Source organism: Lissotriton vulgaris, chromosome 7, assembly GCF_964263255.1.
Source record: "Lissotriton vulgaris chromosome 7, aLisVul1.2, whole genome shotgun sequence".
NCBI classification, from domain to species: Eukaryota; Metazoa; Chordata; class Amphibia; order Caudata; family Salamandridae; genus Lissotriton; species Lissotriton vulgaris.
This window is the reverse complement of record NC_141695.1, coordinates 1,775,975,665-1,775,998,348: the sequence shown is the minus strand read 5'-3', so window position 1 is coordinate 1,775,998,348 and position 22,684 is coordinate 1,775,975,665. Positions and strand designations below refer to the sequence as shown.

The 22,684-nt window shown below is 52.5% G+C and overlaps 1 protein-coding gene across 1 annotated transcript in view; it reads left to right on the top strand.

The window, feature by feature from the left end:
• The window catches only part of LOC147706656 (anionic trypsin-2-like), a 44,239-nt gene extending 28,885 nt beyond the window's left edge, over positions 1-15,354 (top strand). The window contains exons 4-5 of the mRNA XM_086933161.1: positions 1,312-1,442; positions 14,813-15,354. Coding sequence (XP_086789287.1) covers positions 1,312-1,442; positions 14,813-14,962 — 281 coding nt within the window. The 3' untranslated portion in view covers positions 14,963-15,354. The remainder of the gene's footprint in view (positions 1-1,311; positions 1,443-14,812) is intronic.
• Positions 15,355-22,684: the final 7,330 nt, after the last annotated feature.

Below are 22,684 nucleotides of genomic sequence, written 5' to 3'. Positions count from 1 at the left end.
GGACGACTCCTGGTGGCCAACGGCATTGGGGGCAGCCCTGACACCCACCGACCATGCACGCAACCTGGGAATCATCCTTGACTCAACGCTCTCAATGACCAAGCAAGTCAACACCGTCTCCTCCTGCTTCAACACCCTCCGCATGCTCCGCAAGATCTACAGATGGATCCCGACGGATACAAAAAAGACGGTCACCCAGGCCCTTGTCAGCAGCAGTCTCGACTACGGAAACGCCCTCTACGCGGGAGCCCTGACCAAGCTCATCAAATGACTACAATGCATCCAAAACGCCTCGGCACGACTGATCCTCAATGTACCATGCCACGGCCACATCACCCCCCACCTGAGAAACCTGCACTGGCTCCCCATCAACAAGAGGATATCCTTCAAGAAAGTGTAAAAGACTCTTCGACCACAGCCAGAAGAGCGCTCTCCGTGCCCTGTTGACACATGAAACTGGTCTGAGTGGGTTGGAGGTAGTTGTTTTACTCAAGAAAAGCTGCTAGTAAGGAGTTAACATATTTTTCTGCTAAATAGCTTATTCCTGGCAGCACGGAAATGGGGCAATAATTAGCCCATTCCTCAGGATCCCGATTAGACTTTTTCAAAAGAGCTTTGACTCTCGCTTGTTTCCATAAAAGGGGGACCTGCCCCATTAAGAGGGAGAAATTTATCACGTCCTGGATAACTGGGGAAACTATCTCAGAGACCTGTGTCAGAATAGTCAGGGGAGCGGGGTCTGCGGGGAGCCTGCCAAAACCATGGAGCCACCACCCAAACGCAAGGAGTGGGGGACAGGACATTTGCCACTTGATCACCTCTGAATGACTCTCTTACTGTAGTTATGTCTGGTTTTCTTTTCTTTTATATATGTTGAATGAATGTTGTGTATAATTTTGCAGACATGTTTCTTGAACCCTTGCGGTTGGATGCTGAGCGTTTTGTAACCAGCGTTGCCACTTTTTCAGGACAAAAATACCAGTTATTTGTTGTTGTTTTAAGAGTTTGCAAAGGCCCAGATGTTAAACCAACTTGAACACCGTATGTGTTCATTTGCAACATGACTTTTCAGCCTTTGTTCACTTTAATTATTAGTCGGGGACCCTTAACGCAGAATGAAGACACATTTAAAATTGCTTTCTGTTTGTATTTGCTGGTCAAAGTATTTACAGATAAGGGTTAAAAAATCTGGCTTTAGGGGAAGTTGCTTATTTTTGTACCCGCCTGGACATGAAAATACCAGTGGTTCTGGTTGAAAACCGACCAGGTGACCACCCGAAGTGTAACTCCTTCCTGTGTGTCATTGTGCAGTGATGAACCCGGACCGGTTGCAGTGTGTGGACGTCCCCATCCTGAGTCACGCCGACTGCGAGAAGTCTTACCTTCTGACCAGCACCATGGTGTGTGCCGGCTACTTCGAGGGAGGCAAGGACGCCTGCCAGGTAACTGAGTGGTGGTGGTGGCCACCATCCTGGCCAAACCGGTCAAGGACGGGTCCAAGCTCCGCGCGGGCCCACCACTAGGGACCGCCTTCAAATGAACACCTGTCCAACAGCAGAAGGTCCACATTGGGTCTGGTAACGGGGAAAGACTCCAGTGTGTGATGACCCAAGGGGGGGGGAGACAACGGCGGAAGTTGGAGACAAGTCTGTGACAGGACCGGGGGGGGGTATAAGCAGGCAGGGAAGGGGCAGTCCAGTCTGTGATGGGCCCAATAGAAAGGGGTCTAGACATAGGGGAGAGTTAGAATTCAGAATGTGAATAGGATGGGGGGATAGACAACAGGGGATGTTAATGTCCAGTCTGTGATGGGGCCATGGGCAGTATAGACTAAGGGGGAGTTAGGGTCCCGTCTGTGATTGGGCCAGGAAGGGAAGGACAACAGGGGGAGTTGAAGAGAGTCCAGTCGGTGATGGGTCCGGGGGTATAGACAAAAAGGGACTTAGCGTGCAGTCTGCCACTGAACCCGGGGGGGAGTATGGACAATGGTGGGTATAGTCTGTGACGGGGAAGAGGGGTATAGACGATGGGGAGGGTTGGAATCTAGTCTGTGACAAGGCTGATTGGGGGGTAGAGACAATAGGTGGATTTAGAGTCCAGTCTGTGACGGGCCGTGAGGGGAGTATAGACAGCGGGGAAGCTGGAGTTCAGTCTGTGATGGGGCTGGAGGGTACAGACAACAGGGGGAGTTATGGCCCAGTTTGTGACACGCCCTTTCGGGGGAGGGTGTATTATTGACAATAGGGGGAGTTACAGCCCAGTCTGTGACTGAGCTAGAAGTATCCACAACGAGGGAAGTTAGAGTCCAATATATGACAGGGTCTGGGGTATAGACAATTTGGGGAGTAACAGTCCAGTCTGTGACAAGGTACGGAGGGTACCGTTGGAGCAAACCATATCCAATAAATCTCTCTATCAATTCCAGAAAAAAATGTAAATACAACCTTCTCAAATAAGTCCCTGAAAGACTAATAGCAGCTACCTACTACAAGGCCAACAACGATCACCTGAAAACTGACCTCATCTCTTACTCCCAACACCCTGCAAAATGGAGAGACGCCGTCCTACTCCACCTGCATATCACAAAGTCACCAACAATTGCTCATGGAATAAACTCCCAACCGTCCCTTCCAAAGCTTTAGGGGATCTCTCCATGGCTAACTCCAGAGCAGGGAACATACGAATCCAAGCACCCAGCCAGCACCTCAGCATCTTTGATGGACACTTCCCGGCGCTTCCAAAGCTTTAGGGGGATCTCTCCATGGCCAACTCCAGAACAGGGAACATACGAATCCAAGCATCCAGCCAGCACCTCAGCATCTTTGGTGGACACTTCCCGAGGCTTCTTGCCTCACTAACACGAGTTGTTTCTACTATCAACCGTTCGCTCTTGCTGCCTTCCTTAACAGTCGGGGGAAGATTTACAAACCCCTTGCGCCACTTTTAACATGGGAAAAGTGATGCAAAAGCGGCGCAAGGGGCTTGTAAATCTGCCCCTCAGTCCCTAACTCACCTCCCCAGGACTCCTCTACCACTCAAGCCACCACTGCTCCCCCTCACACCACACCAGCGTCCAAGGAGTGTCAATCCATCCAACATCTCACACACATTACACTTGATCACACGACCATGCTGCTCCTCGACATGCTTGCCAGAACCGAGCACACCAGCCCGGCTTCCAGTCCTTACCTTACTCTTACCCTCTCAAACTCGACTCTCCTTACTCAACTCTCTGAACCCAAACTAACCCTCCCCTTCTTCCCAACTTGATGACTCTGCCCCCAAAGGCTCTACTCTTCATGCCATAGAACCCCAAAAAAACCTCGCTGGGCTCAACCAGAGACCACCACGTCCCAATAAAATCTGAATTCAATCAGGGTAGCCATCAGCCCAAAACAATGCTAAGTAGACAGACTTCAGACTTATGACTAAAATGACGATCTTAAAAATAATAGCAAACTTGAAGCCTTCTGGCTACACTTCCGATCCAATGCCCTGACCCATAGTACAGAACCTCAACCATATTACCTCCCCGCTCTGGACCAAATTAGTGATGCCTCTCAGTCGAAAAGTAAGATCTTCTCCTATGGTTACCCCCACTTTTATGCCTGATGCTAAGCTGTTATTGACTAGTCTGACTGGGATCCTTCTAATCAGGACCACAGTCTATCTGCTTTCTCCATAAATTGTTGTGTTGAGTACTTAGGTAGATCCCAGATTGGATACTGGGGTAGCCTTATCACTCTAGTATATGGTACTAAGGTACCCAGGGCACAGGTACCCCAGAGACCTCCCAGGGGCTGCAGCCTGCATTATGCCACCCCTGAGAGGCCATGCAAAATGGATCTACAGAACTGCCATTGCAGTCTGTGTAAGTTGGCGCATGCACCACTTACTTAAGTACAGAAACCGTCCTCCTCGCCACAACAGATTACATTTGCTCCCTACTGGACAAAGGAAAAACAGTAGCCCTCATCCTCCTCGACCTCTCAGCGGCCTTCGACACAGCACCCTAACACGCAGACTCCACGAGGCAGGGATCCAAGACAAGGCTCTTGACCAGGTCTGCTCCGTCCTCTCCGGCAGAACACAGCGGGTCAGACTCCCCCTTTCCTTTCAGACCCTACACCTACCATCTGCAGACTCCCCCACGGGTCCTCCCTCAGCCCTAAGCTCTTCAATGTCTACATGGCTCCGCTCACCCCCATCGTCAGAACCTACGGACTCAACATTGTGTCATACACAGACGACACCCAACTCATCCTCTCCCTATCCAACAAAGCCAACACCGCCAGATACAACTTTCGAGAAGGCATGGAAGCCGTCGCCAAAGGGATGAAGAGCAGCTGCCTACAACTAAAAACCAACAAAACAGAAGTACTCATTATGGGCCCAAAACCCGACGCCTGGAACAACACCTGATGGCCTCCCGCCGTCAGTGCCCACCCACCCCCAGCGAACACGCATGCAACCTTGGAATCATCCTGGACTCTGAGATCAAAATGGACCGCCAGATCAACTCCGTCTCGTCCTCCTGCTTCCACACCCTCTGCCTGCTACGTAAGACCTTCAAATGGATCCCACTCGAGCACAGAAAGACCATCACCCACGCCATGGTCACCAGCAGACTCGACTATGGCAACGCACTCTATGTCGGAATAAACAAACACTTCATCCGCAAGCTCCAGACCATCCAAAACACAGCCGCAAGACTGCTCCTCAATCTACCAAGACACTGACATAACTCCTAGCACCTGCACACACTCCACTGGCTACCCATCGAAGCTATAGTCACCTTCAAGATGCTGACCCCCGCTCGCAAGGCCCTCCACGACACCGGACCAGCATACCTCAACAGCCGAGTCAAATTCCAAGCACCCCAAAGGACCCTACGATCAGCCCAGCTCTCCTACGCCATGGTCCAACTAGCCAGAAAGACCAGATCAGGCGGCTGCTCCTTCTACTTCCCCACAGAAAAAGCCTGGAACGACCTTTTGCTCCACATCAGACAGCCAACATCACTTGGCTCTTCAACAGACCCCTCCTTGATGGACTGGAACCTGCACCTCCGCTCCTCCCAGCACCTTGAGACCCTCACAGGTGAGTAATCTCACTCTACAAGCATGTGATTGATTGATAAAGGTTTCGTATATCTAAGGGTCACTGCACTTAAATCCTATAAGTCACCCCTGTAGCAGGCCTTTGCAATCCTCAAGGCAAGGTGCGTGGTTCTAAGTGAGAGGGTGCCCCTGCATGAGCAGGACACCCCTACAGGCTACGGAATCCATTCTCCCGGATTGTCAGTGAAGCAGCCATATACTATATAGAGGGGCATGGCGTAATTACACAATGACCCTCTCAAAAATGGCTGCAAAGAATCCTATGATGTTTGGTATTAAAAATGTTGGAATCATACTCCCACACCATTTGACGGTATGATTCCAAGCACTGGAAGAGCCCTCTGTTAGGCTCTCAGTGTTCCCGGTGCCAACCTTCTAGGCCGGACAGCACAAAATGGTTGCAGAGATACGATTCTGCCCTCCTGCTGCTAAGCCAAGCGCGAGCAGGGGAAGGCAGAACAATAGGCATCCAGTCACAGGAAGGTGTGACCACCTCCCAGACAGGGTTTAGTGTATTAGGCCTGGGTGGCTGCTCTTGCCAGCGCCACTCATTCTGCATGAGGGGCACATTTGGTGTCCCCATGCATAGTCCAGTTCAAACTAGCTCTGAGAGCCGTTGGCTCCTGATCTGGCGTGAAACTGGACAATGGACAGGGGAGTAACCTCCCCCCTGTCCGGACCCTCCCCTGGGATGGTTCCCTGAATCTACCCAACCCTGTCCTTAGGGTACTTAAGGGCTTCCTTGGGTGTACGTCCCTAGATTCGTCGTGGGATAAGATTCAGATCAGACATCACTTCTTCTTCTACCACCTGCGCACTCTGGACTTCGTTTGGGCTCGGCTTCGTCTCCTGTCCAGTCTGTGCATCCTCTGTGCCTGTGCACCATACAGGAACCTTCCAAGGCATGTGAAGCGTCAAAAACGCCTGAAGGAATCGTCTTTGGAGTGAAGGAGTCAATCCCCTGCATTTGCAGGGAATACAACTAAGTCGACCTGTGGTCTGCAAATCCTGAGCTCCTTCCGACTCCGTGGGCTCTGCAACACAGGTGGTGGTTTTCCTCAGCTCCCGAGGCCTGCCCTGCCCTCTCACCAAGTTTGAGGCCAGTATCCCTCGTGGGGGTTGGAATAACTGAACCCCTGTGCAGTGCATCCAACTTACAGTTGCAAAGGCTTGTTGGCTTCTTTTCAAGACGATCTTCGGGTTCCAAGTAGCCCCAACCTCCAGCACCTCCAGTGCCCAGAATCTTCAGCCACACCGCATCATGTGCATCGTGGACTGCGTCTTTTGGTGAGCTCACAAATCAAGACTCTGGACACTCTTTATGGGGCCTTATGCCTTTCTAACTCCATCCACTCCCCGTGCATCACCCTGGACAAGAGCATGTCCATGGTGGGGAGCGTCAACAACTCCACCAAAGGAGAGCTTTGCAGACTCAGACACCTCAAGAAAGTAGAGCTGTTTATCCCCTGATGATTTTAGATTTCAGTGCAATCAGTAGTCTCAAATGTCTTCCCATCGAAGGCAGATTGCATTTCCCAGACAGCCGGCACCACCCGCAAACTGCCTCATAGACAAAAAAACTTAGAACCAGAATCCCAAGCGCTGGAAGAGCCCGGGCTCCGAGAAGCTCCGCTGCTTCTTCTCGACCTACAAACTTCAAGAAGAACTCATCTCAATCTCGCTCCTTCTAAGGTAATGCTCCAAAGATCTGGAACTCGCTCCCTAAAGGTCTCCGCTGTGACCCGCTACTTTCCTCAGGTCAAATCTCTCCTCCTCACAGGCACACTCCTTGCTCCTTGTTTTTCGGTTCCCTCATTCATTAACCCCTTCCGGACGGTCGCATTACCTGTTCAATTGCATCCGGGTGACGTGCTCAGTCGCCTTCTAGTCCCTGATGCCTTTCGCCTCCATGTACCCTGTGTTTGACTCCATAACCATAGAATGCTGGACTGTCTTGTGACGTTTACATTAATAATTGCTTTTGTTCCTCATAGAAACGTATTTATGTACTTACATCACTTGTAAAGCACTCTGATACCCTCATGTCTATCAACCGCCATATAAAACTCAAAAAAATAACAAAATAAAAAATTAGGGGAGTTAGAGTCCCATCTGTGACAGAGTCAGGGGGTACAGACAGCGGGGGAATTAAGTCCAGCCTGTGACGGGGAGGGGGGTCTAGACAAAGGGGAGAGGTAGAGTCCAGCCTGTGACCGGAGGGGGGGGGGGAGGATATACAACAGGGGGAGGTAGAGTCCAGTCTGTGCCTGAGTCAGTGGTGGGTTCTGACTGGCCCTTCACTCTCTGCCAGGGGAGGTATGGAGGTTTTAGTTTAATGTAAGCTGGACATGCGCAGTCCTCAGGAAGGTAAGCAACCAGTGGCAGTTTGATTTCACGCTGAGGCCTGTGTGCAGTTTGGTACCACGAAGACAGATTTAATGCTTTCTTGTAAGTATGGGCGGAAAATCCATTCAACTCGCGGATTTTGAGGATTTTCGGTAAATTCGCAATGCGCGAGATTCGCAAATTTCCCGCAAAATCGGATTGGGTCAAAAGTTCAAGCTGACTTTTGTAACTCTTTTAGAATGGCGCCGGCAAGCTGCCAGAGCCATTCTGAATTAGTTACAAAAGTCAGCATCAACAGGAAGCTCTAATAGATAAAGTAAAGCAGGTACTCGATGTGAAGCTCAAATTCAGTTACACAATCAGTAATCACCCCAAACTTGGGGTGATTAATGATTGTGTAACTTAATTTGACCTTCAACTCGAGCACCTGCTTTACTTTATCTATTAGTGCTTCCTGTTGAAGCTCTTTGTAGCTATTTTAGAATGGCGCTGGCAGCTTGCCGGCGCCATTCTAATTGGGGCTGAGGGCAGAAGGGCACAAAAGTGGGACAGAGGGCAGAAGAGGACAAAAAATGAGTGGGGCAGAGGGCAGAAGGGCACAGAAACGAGTGGTACAGAGGGCATAAAAAAACGAGAGGGTGGCAGTGATTAACCAGGCAAAAAAAAAACCCGCGAACACGCAAAGCGCCCCGCGAACACGCAAAGCGCCCCGCGAGCACCCGTGAACACGCAAAAATATAAAAATCGCCCATGCTTACTTTCTTGCACCTAAAACAAGAAGCACATGGTCCAGTGCAAGCTTCTCTCACACACAGAACAGGTACAATACTGCGAGCAGCTTCTCTCAGACCCAGAACAGATACAGTGGTGGGAGCAGCAGAGCAAGCTTCTGTCACATTCAGAAATGTAGCTATTCTGGGTCTGACAGAAGCTTGCACTGCTGCTCCCAGCGGTGTACCTATTCTGGGTCTAACAGAAGCTTGCACTGCTGCTCCCAGCGCTGCACCCATTCTGGGTCTGACAGAAGCTTGCACTGCTGCTCCCGCGCTGTACCCATTCTGTGTCTGACAGAAGCTTGCACTGCTGCTCCCAGCGCTGCACCCATTCTGGGTTTGACAGAAGCTTGCACTGCTGCTCCCAGCGCTGTATCCATTCTGGGACTAACAGAAGCTTGCACTGCTGCTCCCAGCGCTGCACCCATTCTGGGTCTAACAGAAGCTTGCACTGCTGCTCCCAGCGCTGTACCATTCTGGGTCTAACAGAAGCTTGCACTGCTGCTCCCAGCGCTGTACCATTCTGGGTCTGACAGAAGCTTGCACTGCTGTGCCCAGCGCTGTACCCATTCTGGGTCTAACAGAAGTTGCACTGCTGCTCCCAGCGCTGTAGCCATTCTGGTCTGACAGAAGCTTGCACTGCTGCTCCCAGCGCTGTACCCATTCTGGGTCTGACAGAAGCTTGCACTGCTGCTCCCAGCGCTGCACCCATTCTGGGTCTGACAGAAGCTTGCACTGCTGCTCCCAGCGCTGCACCTGTTCTGGGTCTGACAGAAGCTTGCACTGCTGCTCCCAGCGCTGTACCCATTCTGGTCTGACAGAAGCCAGGTCGGGCGCCATCTTTGGTGAGTCCCGAACCCCTACTGGACTCGAGTTAGCGGTTCAGCTCGGGGAGGGGCTTGGGCCTTAAATAGAATTGGAATCTGCGGGCCTGAGCGACTGATCAGGGTGGTGGCAGCACCTTGCGATTTCGTTTGGGAAAGGCGAGCAGACTGTGAGAGATTCTCTTCTGCTCACTCACTCTGCGTAGCATTGTTTCATTAGCTCTTTTAAAAAAACTTAATTTTAACACCCAATTGATTTAATAATTGCGTTGTTTGCTGCTTATTAACTGTACCGTTTTTTAATAACCTGTGCGCTGCTTCCCGGTCTCCCTGTGCCCCGTTCCACCGCGGCTTGCTTGTGCCGATTGCTGTGGAGGGCCAGGTCGGGCACCATCTTTGGTGAGTCCCGAACCCCTACTGGACTCGGGTTAGCGGTCCAGCTCGGGGAGGGGCTTGGGCCTTAGATAGCGATGCCACATAGAACGCGCAGCGGTCTCGCGCAGCAGGCGCTCCGTCTGCGCGCCGAAGGAGCGCCAAAGGAGGGCCCGTCTGTGCCCGTTCGTGCCTCTGACAGGCCCAGGGTCAGCCATTCTGCCCGCCTTCCCCTCGGTCGACCTTGGCCTGACAGGATCATGTACTCTCGTAATGACCTTTTGAGGCTGAATTTGCCCGCCGGAGAAGGTATTTGCTTGCGGGCGGGACGGGACTGCGCTACTGTGAAGTGCTCGAGCTGTGGTTTCCTCCCCCAGCCCTCCTTACCCCCACGTTCTGCCGGTGGTACAGGTCATACGACAATCAGGGCCGGGTTCATCAATGCCAGATCCGTGGTGAAACATGTAGCTGACATCTTTGACATACTGGCGGACGGCCAATTTGAGTTCCTTTTCATCACGGAGACGTGGCTTACGGACTCGTGTGCCCCGATTGTTGAACTTGCTGTCCCCAGAGGATTTAAGATTGCAGGAGCTGATAGGCCCCTAGGCAGAGGGGGCGGACTAGCTGTAATTTTTAAGGAAGGGTGGCACTTCGCCTCTGAGCAATCCGCTGCAGGGGTTGATGGTGAAGTTCTCCACTTCTCCCTTACTATTAGTCCCCACTTCACCCTGGGTGGGTCACTGATCTATAGGCCTCCGGGCTATGCCAGTCACTTCATTGACACTTTGGAGGAGTGCATAGTGCCACGGGCCCTGAGCTTTCCAAAATTTCTTCTGGTTGGTGACTTCAACATCCATGTAGATGTCACTGACTCTACTGAAGCGCGTCGACTGGGGGAAGTTTTTGATTTGGCACAGCTCAAACAATGGGTGGTCTCTCTGACTCACGCTGGAGGTCACCTTTTAGACCTAGTTTGCTCTAACTTTCCCATCAAGGCTTTAAGCTTAGAAAAGGTGACGTGGTCGGATCATGATCTTGTTAGGTTCTCATGGGAGGTGGAAAACGTAGGTAGACCTGCTCTTGCACTGCCCGTGAGCCACCCCCAGAAGATCAACCTGGTTGCGTTCGGCCAGGAGCTATCTAAAGCTCGCCCGAAGCTTACTCCTGTGATGGGGGAGGGAGTTAGTGGCTTTAATGGGTGGGTTCTGCAGGCGGCTAATGCGTCTACGAAACATTCTACCGTGTCTAGGTTCCGACACACCCCCTCTCAACCCTGGTTCTCTCCTGAGCTGAGGGAGCTGAAACTGGGATGTAAAAAACTGGAGCGAGCTTGGAGACGTGGGTATAGCTCAGAGACAAAGGCCGCCCTGCGCTCAGCCCAAAAAGACTACTATGCCGCTATTAAGATAGCCAAAGGGAATTATTATGCAGGGAGAATCGCTAAAGCGGAAAATAACAGTAGAGAGATTTTTTCTATTGTTAAAAGTTTCGTATCCCCTATTGCTGAAACTATCATACTCCCTTCCTCTGTGCAATGGTGCGAGGACTTGTCTAACTTCTTCATAAATAAAATAGCTAAAATTCAGCAGGACTTGCTCTCCGCGTTACCAGCGGATAGTTCAGTGGATGGCCTCCCTATTATGCCATACCATTGTGAAATCCAGCAGTTTACAAACTTTTCGCTGGTTGCGGAATGTGATGTCCTGCCTCTCCTTCAGTCCCTTAAATCGGGCTCTCCCTCTGATCCCTGCCCTGCCCGGGTACTTTCGGAAGTGGCTAGTATTGTCTGCAGTGATGTCACCCAGATAGTGAATCTCTCTCTATCTTCAGCAGAGGCTCCCGTAAACTGGAAGCAGGCAAAGCTTTTGCCGCTTCTGAAGAAACCTGGGCTAGATGCTACTGTTCCCGAGAACTATTGTCCCATATCCCTTTTGCCAGCATTGGCCAAAATATGCGAGAAAGTGGTCTTTCGTCAACTGGAGAGCTTTGTTGAGACCTCCAAAGCTCTGCATCCAGCTCAGTCAGGCTTTAGGGCGGCCTACAGCACGGAGACTGCTCTGGTGGAGATGGCGGAGTCGATTCGGGAGTGTCTGGATGAGGGCGGCAGAGCGGTCCTGATTTTGCTGGACCTCTCTGCCGCGTTCAATACCGTCCCTTACGAGCTCCTCCTCGCCAGGCTGTCCGCAATTGGCATTGGTGGCGGTGTCCTGACCTGGCTGTCCTCATTTCTTTCGGGCAGGACACAACAGGTCTGGATGCCGCCTCATGCCTCAGAGCCTAAACCACTCCTCACTGGGGTCCCACAGGGATCTACCCGTAGTCCCCTACTGTTCAATATTTACATCACCCCCCTGGTTTATCTAGCGGAACAGTATGGGGCTAAGATTATAGGGTATGCTGATGACACACAGCTGCTGTTCACTTGGCCAGATGACTACCTGGACACTACAACAGTCCAGCTTTGTCTGTCCTCAGTTTTTCGCTGGCTAACTTTGGCTCAGCTGAAATGCAACGAGGACAAATCTGAGGTCCTCTTTTACGGCTCTTTCCCTTCCAGTTTCAAAAACTCGTTGTGGCCCCCGAATATTCCTAGCCCTAAGGTGATGGGTGGCCCCGCAAAAAGTCTTGGCATATGGTTCGGGGAGGACTTAAGATTTGAGGACCACATAAAGAAATTATCCGGGACATGCTTTGCTACTCTGAGAATGTTACGAAGATTTTTTCCACTGCTTCCCAGAGAAGCCAGGGAGACTGTCGCTCAAGCACTCATTCTAGCAAGGCTAGATTACGCAAACGCCCTGTTTAGCGGCATCCCCGCCTATTTGGTTAAGCGTCTGTTGGTTATCCAGAATGCCGCTGTCCGTCTCCTTTTTAATGTTCCGAGATGGAAGAGCGTTCGCTCTCATATGTCTAGCCTTCACTGGCTGCCAGTGCCACAACGCATCCTGTTCAAATCCCTAGTGCTCTCATTTAGAGCTACTCATGACCAAGGACCTGCCTATCTGAAGAAGAGATTTACCCTCTATGCTCCCACACGAGCTCTTAGATCGTCCTCTTTGTTCAAAATGACTCTTCCTCGCTTTAAGCAAACTAGACTAGGGGGCCAGTCAATAGCTGTAGTGGCAGCCCGAGCCTGGAATGCCCTCCCCCTCCACTTGCGCTCCACTCAGTGCGTAGCCCAGTTCAAAAGAAATCTGAAAACCCATCTTTTCAGGAGTGTGACATAAGTTGATTCTCGTCTGCCCTCCTCTGCTCTTTCCCATCGCGCCAGGATACTCCCAAGTAATAGAGCGCGTTATAAAATGGTTTATACATACATACATACATACATACATTATGTGTCTGACAGAAGCTTGCACTGCTGCTCCCAGCGCTGTACCCATTCTGGGTCTGACAGAAGCTTGCACTGCTGCTCCCAGCGCTGTACCCATTCTGGGTCTGACAGAAGCTTGCGCTGCTGCTCCCAGCGCTGTACCCATTCTGGTCTGACAGAAGCTTGCACTGCTGCTCCCAGCGCTGTACCCATTCTGGGTCTGACAGAAGCTTGCACTGCTGCTCCCAGCGCTGTACCCATTCTGGGTCTGACAGAAGCTTGCACTGCTGCTCCCAGCGGTGTACCCATTCTGGTCTGACAGAAGCTTGCACTGCTGCTCCCAGCGCTGTACCCATTCTGGGTCTGACAGTAGCTTGCACTGCTGCTGCCAGCGCTGTACCCATTCTGGGTCTGACAGAAGCTTGCACTGCTGCTCCCAGCGCTGTACCCATTCTGGTCTGACAGAAGCTTGCGCTGCTGGTCCCAGCGCTGCACCCATTCTGGGTCTGACAGAAGCTTGCACTGCTGCTGCCAGCGCTGTACCCATTCTGGTCTGACAGAAGCTTGCACTGCTGCTCCCAGCGCTGTACCCATTCTGGGTCTGACAGAAGCTTGCACTGCTGCTCCCAGCGCTGTACCCATTCTGGGTCTGACAGAAGCTTGCACTGCTGCTCCCAGCGCTGTTCCCATTCTGGGTCTGACAGAAGCTTGCACTGCTGCTCCCAGCGCTGTACCCATTCTGGGTCTGACAGAAGCTTGCACTGCTGCTCCCAGCGCTGTACCCATTCTGGTCTGACAGAAGCTTGCACTGCTGCTCCTAGCGCTGTACCCATTCTGGTCTGACAGAAGCTTGCGCTGCTGGTCCCAGCGCTGCACCCATTCTGGGTCTGACAGAAGCTTGCACTGCTGCTCCCAGCGCTGTACCCATTCTGGGTCTGACAGAAGCTTGCACTGCTGCTCCCAGCGCTGTACCCATTCTGGTCTGACAGAAGCTTGCACTGCTGCTCCCAGCGCTGTACCCATTCTGGGTCTGACAGAAGCTTGCACTGCTGCTCCCAGCGCTGTACCCATTCTGGGTCTGACAGAAGCTTGCGCTGCTGCTCCCAGTGCTGTACCCATTCTGGGTCTGACAGAAGCTTGCACTGCTGCTCCCAGCGCTGTACCCATTCTGGGTCTGACAGAAGCTTGCACTGCTGCTCCCAGCGCTGTACCCATTCTGGTCTGACAGAAGCTTGCACTGCTGCTCCCAGCGCTGTACCCATTCTGGGTCTAACAGAAGCTTGCACTGCTGCTCCCAGCGCTGTAGCCATTCTGGTCTGACAGAAGCTTGCACTGCTGCTCCCAGCGCTGTACCCATTCTGGGTCTGACAGAAGCTTGCACTGCTGCTCCCAGCGCTGTACCCATTCTGGGTCTGACAGAAGCTTGCGCTGCTGCTCCCAGTGCTGTACCCATTCTGGGTCTGACAGAAGCTTGCACTGCTGCTCCCAGCGCTGTACCCATTCTGGGTCTGACAGAAGCTTGCACTGCTGCTCCCAGCGCTGCTCCTGTTCTGGTTCTGGTGATACCTGTCTGGGGCTGAGAGACGCTTGCACTGCTGCTCCCAGCTCTGTACCCATTCTGGGTCTGACAGAATCTTGCACTGATGCTCCCAGCGCTGCACCTGTTCTAGTTCTGGTGATACCTGTCTGGGTCTGAGAGACGCTGGCACTGATGCTCCCAGCGCTGTATACGTCTGGGTCTGGTGATACCTGTCTGGGTGTTGTTTGATTGGATCCTACATCACATTTACACTGAAATCCATTTTTTCTGGGATAAGTGCACACAAGAGGGAAGGAACCTACATGCCCTGGGTGGGGTATACTATGAACTGGATAAGAAATAGGAAGGAAGAAGGACAGGAGTAGAAGGGCTGGAGATGGAGAGGCTAGGTCAGGCAGAGTCAGGCACTCAGAGTCAACGTACCTTTTATGACGGGGTGGTTGGATAAGAGCTGTTGGTGGAATAATGGTCACGGCTTGTTTTGGTGGATGATTCTTCTTCGTCTTTCTCTCCTGGTGCAGGGTGACTCTGGAGGGCCACTGGTCTGTGGTGGTGAACTCCATGGCATTGTTTCCTGGGGCTACGGCTGTGCAGAGAGAAACTACCCAGGGGTCTACACCAAGGTCTGCGCCCTGCTGCCCTGGATCCACAGTACTCTGGCATCAAATTAAACCCAGAACCATGAAAGGCCGGCCAAAGCGAAGACCACTCCAGTGCCTACCGATAGAATCCAACACCTCATGAGGCCGGCCGAAGCAAGGACTACTCCTGTGCCAATCCATAGAATCGAACAGCTCTAGAGGCCGGCCGAAGAGAAGACCCCTCCTGTGCCAATCCATATAATCGAACACCACTAGAGGCCAGCTAAAGCGAAGACCACTCCTGTGCCAACCCATAGAATTGATCAATTCTCTAGAGGCCGGCCGAAGCGAAGATCACTCCTGTGCCAATCCATAGAATCAAACACCTCTCAAAGCCATACGACAGGACTCTTTTCTGCTAAGATAAATATTGGTGAGGCTACTGCACAACAGCACAATAAAAAGTTTTGGTAGCATCAGAACACTTTGTTTCACGATTTTGTTGAGGGAAGAAGTGATATTGGATGTCAGGTGTCATTACGCTGTCTAGACCTTCGGCTGTGGGCCACAGTCTGAATCCATGGGGCGCCTTGGGTTCCACTCAGACTCTGTGCCTCCCACATTTCAACACTGAAGCGTGTGGGTTCAGGTCACCTGGTGTGAGCAGTCAGAAGGGTTTAATCTTGAAACAGGCAATATCACCCAGAAGAGGGTTTCCAGGTCTCTTGTGAATGTGTGACCCTAGGCTCTAATCATAGACGGACAGGAAGAACGTTCTATGCTTTTGGGGCATAGTTACAGGAGTGTAAGTGTTTGCATCCTGTTTAGTTTGGGAATGTCCCTCCTATTTTGTCTCAAAGACGTTCATTTTCTGAGGGTAGTGAGCTCGAACAGTTCATACTTACTCTTGCGGAAGGGCGTGGCACAGCAACCCATAAACACAAACACCTGGGGCCGGCTTTAGATGTCGGCAGACGGGTCACTCCATCAAACAGTGACGGATAACCCGTCCATCGTTATATAAATCCCAGTATATCCTATGGAATTTATGTTTCGACAGACGGGATAACCCTCACCAATGTGACAGACTAACCCGTCCGGCAAGACCAAATTCAGGCTCTAAATATGAATACATTGTCTTTACAGGTTTTTAATCGATAAACGTATATTACTTTTCTAATTCTTGCATTCAGTATACTAGAAAAACCTTCTTCATTTGGGACTTCACTCAAATCTTTATAGATATCATGGTGATCTTGCTCAGACTCGTTGGGGCGTTTGGTAGAGGAGGTCTTTCCCTTCATCTCCAGTTTCTGGTACTTCATAAACTGTGCGCCCGCCCTTCCTCGCCTCCCTTCATCGCTCTGCCCTCATTGGAACTTAACTCTGATGCTGAGCATTATTCCAATGCTCCCCTTTTCGATTGGCTGCAGTGGGATTTCCATTGGTGTTGACTAATGAACATAGATTTGTTCCCCTGAGAAGCCCAGTGATCCAAACCACTATAGCTAGAATCTTGATCATTTGGACTGAGAAGAAGCAAATGGCGATCACTTCGTCCTCCGGGCTCATTCAACGCCGAAAAGGCATCCGACAGGGTGGATTGGGAGTCTATAGGAGCTCATGGGCGAAATGTTTATCCCCAGTACTTCATTGAATGGATTCGAATACTTTATTGCACTCTGCAGGCCTGGGGCCCGATTCACAAAGATAAACTGAGACGAAAGTATAACTTTATGACTTTCGGTATTCTCAGAGGGCATGTGAGAGTAGTAAAGTTAGTTTTGGGCTCCGTTTAACTTAAGTTTGCACTCCAAAACTTAATTTGAACTGAGACAAAAGTCTAACTTTACTACTCGTAAATGCCCTTTGAGAATGTCAAAAGTCGTAAAGTATACCTTTCGTCTCAGTTTACCCTTGTGAATCGGGCCCCAGGTTTTTATATATTAAAAAAGCTCCCTCACATTTGAAGTCGGTCAAGATACCCACCAAGGGTACCAGCTTTATTTATTTCAGTCTGAAAACTTTAGTGTATGGTTCACCGAAAGCACCTAACAAGGATGCCCGCTTTACCCTGCACTCTGTGCCTCATGTGTGAGGCACAAAGTCCCTGTTGTAGCACAGAACACACATTTAGCATTCAGTCGAACACAGCTGATGAGATTTGGTTGAAGGTGTCCCAGGCCATGTAGATGACCAGGTAGCCAGTCAAGCTCAGGGCCAGGTTCACAAGCCCCTTGCGCCGCCGGCGCGTCACTTTTTGTGACCCACTGGCAGCGCATTTATCTGCCCCATATTTACAAGGGCGTGTAAAGCCACCCTGAGTGGCTTTTCCTCTTCTTGTAAATACGGCCCCTTCACACGCAGCACTTTGCATGAGAGGGGCGTTCCAAGGGTGTTGCTGTGGGTGTTCCCACGTAACACCCATCATGAAGATAGAATCGGAGGGAAGTGGCGGGCGAACAACAACTTACTGCGCAGACCGTCTCCTCCTGGTGTATAATACAAGCGGCAGTCGGCTGCTCGGACCTTCCCCCTTCTGCAGCCAGTCCTTCCTGCCGCTGTGCACAACAGCACTCTGCCTTCTAGCCGCTGTCCTGGACAGCGAAGTGAAGTTTTATTCTTTTCAAGTCATTGTCCAGACAGCCTTCTATTTCACTTCCACAATAAAAGATGCACATTCACGCGATCTGTCAGGCCTGCCTTCGGGAATTGTGGGATTGCCCTGCGGGCCAGTGCGAAGAATCCAAGGAAAGCACGCTGGACGCGTAGCTGGGGATTGCGGCATAAGATCTTGGCAATGAAAACATTTCTCCTTGTTGCGCCTCGCCACGCCACCTCTAGTGTGGCGTAGCATTCAGACGCATCTCTAGATTTGCGATTCCTCATAAATCTGGAAATATGGCTGGTTCTGTGGGTGTTGCGTTGGAACACCCACATCAACACCCATGGAACGACCCTTCCACGCACAGCGCTGCGTGTGAAGGGACCGTATTTACAAGGAGAGGAAAAGTCACGAAGGGTGGCTTTTCCTGTCCTTGTAAATATAATGGGGCAGCAAGATGCGCCGTCGGTGCGTGACACAACGGTGGCGCAGGGGGCTTGTAAATTTGCCCCTCAGTGTCTACATTTGTATAAATTGTCTCACTCGGATGTCAGTCATAGCAGGAAGCGTAAATTGAAACACAAGGATTTGCTGAACACTGATATTAATCCTATTGGTGCACGAAGGGGGCCTGTTTCTGTGGGCACAGGATCTCATTGGTTCTCACAAGGGGAGGCCTGCTTCGGAGTTGTATTAAACAATGCATGTTTTGTCATTGTGAGGAAAAGCACAACCTTGAGATGTTTTTGGCTTCCTTCACCTGGGATCTGAGGGGCCCCTGGGGACCCCCTGGTGGGGTTTGGGATGAACTGAGATCCAAGTTAATCCAGGATTTCCGAGTGGCTTGCAGGAGGGGGGGCGCCTCAGAGGGAGGAGTGACATCATAGACTCACCCGGAAGTGACGTCAGCATCTATGATCTGCACCTACCTCTTCACCACACACCTCACACCCTGGGTCTGTGGGTCACAGTCATAGATTGATGGTCCACGCCTGCCTCCTCACCAAATACCACCCGCCTCCTCACCACATACCACCTACCTCTTCACCACACACCACCTGCCTCCTCACCATATACCACCCTCCTCTTCACCACATACCACCTGCCCTTCACCACACACCACCTGCCTGCTCACCACATACCACCTGCCTCTTCACCACATACCACCTGCCTCTTCACCACATACCACCTGCCCTTCACCACACACCACCTGCCTGCTCACCACATACCACCTACCTCTTCACCACACACCACCTGCCTCCTCACCACATACCACCTGCCTCTTCATCACACACCACCTGCCACCTCACCACATACCACCTAAATCTTCACCTTACACCACCTGCCTCATCACCACATACCACCTGCCTGATCACCATACACCACCTGCCTCCTCACCACATACCACCTAAATCTTCACCACACACCACCTGCCTCATCACCACATACCACCTGCCTCTTCACCACACACCACCTGCCTCATCACCACATACCACCTTCCTCTTCACCACACACCACCTGCCTCATCACCATATACCACCTGCCTCTTCACCACACACCACCTGCCTCTTCACCACATACCACCTGTCTCTTCACCACATACCACCTACCTCTTCACCACACACCACCTGCCTCATCACCACATACCACCTGCCTCTTCACCACACACCATCTGCCTGCTCACCACACACCACCTGCCTCTTCACCACACACCGCCTGCCCCCTCACCACATACCACCTACCTCTTCACCACACACCACCTGCCGCTTCACTACATACCACCTGCCCTTCACCACATGCCACCTGCCCTTCACCACACACCACCTGCCTCTACACCACACACCACCTGCCTCTTCACCACATACCAACTGCCTTTCGCCACATGCCACCTGCCCTTCACCACACACCACCTGCCTACTCACCACACACCACCAGCCTTCTCACCACACACCACCTGCCTCTTCAACACACACCCCCTGCCTCTCCACCACATACCACCTGCATCCTAAGGACACACCTCACACTCTGGGTCTGTGGGTGACACCCATAGATTGATGGTTCACACCTGACCCCTCACCACATACCACCTTCCTCTTCACCACATACCACTTGCATCCTAAGGACACACCTCACACTCTGGGTCTGTGGGTGACACCAATAGATTGATGGTCCATCCCTGCCTCCTCACCACATACCACCTACCTCTTCACCACACACCACCTGCCCTTCACCACATACCACCTGCTTTTCACCACACACCACCTGCCTCCTCACCACACACCACCTGCCTGCTCACCACACACTACCTGCCTCTTCACCACACACCACCTGCCTCCTCACCACACACCACCTGCCTGCTCACCACACACCACCTGCCTCTTCACCACACACCACCGGCCTCTTAACCACACACCGCCCGCCTCTTCACCACATACCACATACCTCTTCACCACACACCACCTACCTCTTCACCTCACACCACCTGCCTCTTCACCACATACCACCTGCCCTTCACCACACACCACCTGAATCCTAAGGACACACCTCACACTCTGGGTCTGTGGGTGACACCCATAGATTGATGGTCCACACCTGCCTCCTCACCACATACCACCTACCTCTTCACCAAACACCACCTGCCTCTTCACCACATACCACCTGCCCTTCACCACATACCACCTGCCCTTCACCACACACCACCAGCCTCCTCACCACTCACCACCTGCCTCTTCACCACACACCACCTTCCTCCTCACCACACACCACCTGCCTGCTCACCACACGCCACCTGCCTCTTCACCACACACCACCTTCCACTTCACCACATACCACCTACCTCTTTACCACACACCACCAGCCTCTTCACCACACACCAACTGCCTCTTCACCCCATACCACCTGCCTCTTCACCACACACCACCTGCCTGTGAGTCTTCACCACATACCACCTGCAACCTAAGGACACAACTCACACTCTGGGTCTGTGAGTGACACCGATAGATTGACGGTCCACACATACCCTTCATCACATACCACCTACCTGCTCACCACACACCACCTGCCTCTTCACCACACACCACCTGCCCCTTCACCACACACCACCTGCCTCTTCACCACACATCACCTGCCTCTTCACCACACATCACCTGCCTCTTCACCACACACCACCTGCCTGCTCACCACACACCACCTGCCTCTTCACCACACACCACCTTCCTCCTCACCACACACCACCTGCCTGCTCACCACACACCACCTGCCTCTTCACCACACACCACCTGCCTCTTCACCACATACCACCTGCCTCTTCACCACACACCACCTGCCTCTTCACCACACACCACCTGCCTCTTCACCACACACCACCTGCCTCTTCACCACACACCACCTGTCTGCACACCACACACCACCTGCCCTTCACCACATACCACCTGCCCTTCACCACACACCACCTGCCTCCTCACCACACATCACCTGCCTGCTTACCACACACCACCTGCCTCTTCACCACACACCACCTGCCTCCTCACCACACACCACCTGCCTCTTCACCATACACCACCTGCCTCTTCACCACACACCACCTGCCTCTTCACCACACACCACCTGCCTCTTCACCACACACCACCTGCCTCTTCACCACACACCACCTGACTCTTCACCACACACCACCTGCCTCTTCACCACACACCACCTGACTCTTCACCACACACCACCTGCCTGCTCACCACACACCACCTGCCTCTTCACCACACACCACCTGCCTCTTCACCACACACCACCTGCCTGCTCACCACACACCACCTGCCTCTTCACCACACACCACCTGCCTCTTCACCACACACCACCTGCCTCTTCACCACACATCACCTGCCTCTTCACCTCACATCACCTGCCTCTTCACCACACACCACCTGCCTGCTCACCACACACCACCTGCCTCTTCACCACCCACCACCTTCCTCCTCACCACACACCACCTGCCTGCTCACCACACACCACCTGCCTCTTCACCACACACCACCTGCCTCTTCACCACATACCACCTACCTCTTCACCACACACCAACTGCCTCTTCACCACACACCACCTGCCTCTTCACCACACATCACCTGCCTCTTCACCACACATCACCTGCCTCTTCACCACACACCACCTGTCTGCACACCACACACCACCTGCCCTTCACCACATACCACCTGCCCTTCACCACACACCACCTGCCTCTTCACCACACATCACCTGCCTCTTCACCACACATCACCTGCCTCTTCACCACACACCACCTGTCTGCACACCACACACCACCTGCCCTTCACCACATACCACCTGCCCTTCACCACACACCACCTGCCTCCTCGCCACACATCACCTGCCTGCTTACCACACACCACCTGCCTCTTCACCACACACCACCTGCCTCCTCACCACACACCACCTGCCTCTTCACCACACACCACCTGCCTCTTCTCCACACACCACCTGCCTCTTCACCACACACCGCCTGCCTTTTCACCACACACCACCTGCCTCTTCACCACACACCACCTGCCTCTTCACCACACACCACCTGACTCTTCACCACACACCACATGCCTCCTCACCACACACCACCTGCCTCCTCACCACACACCACCTGCCTCTTCACTACACACCACCTGCCTCTGCACCACACACCACCTGCCGTTCACCACATACAACCTGCCCTTCAACACACACCACCTGCCTCTTCACCACACACCACCTGCCTCTTCACCACACACCACCTGCCTGCTCACCACACACCACCTGCCTCTTCACCACACACCACCTGCCTGCTCACCACACACCTCCTGCCTCTTCACCACACACCACCTGCCTCTTCACCACACACCACCTGCCTGCTCACCACACACCACCTGCCTCTTCACCACACACCACCTGCCTCTTCACTACACACCACCTGCCTCTTCACCACACATCACCTGCCTCTTCACCACACATCACCAGCCTGCTCACCACACACCACCTGCCTCTTCACTACACACCACCTGCCTCTTCACCACACATCACCTGCCTCTTCACCACACACCACCTGCCTGCTCACCACACACCACCTGCCTCTTCACCACACACCACCTGCCTGCTCACCACACACCACCTGCCTCTTCACCACACACCACCTGCCTCTTCACCACACACCACCTGCCTCTTCACCACACACCACC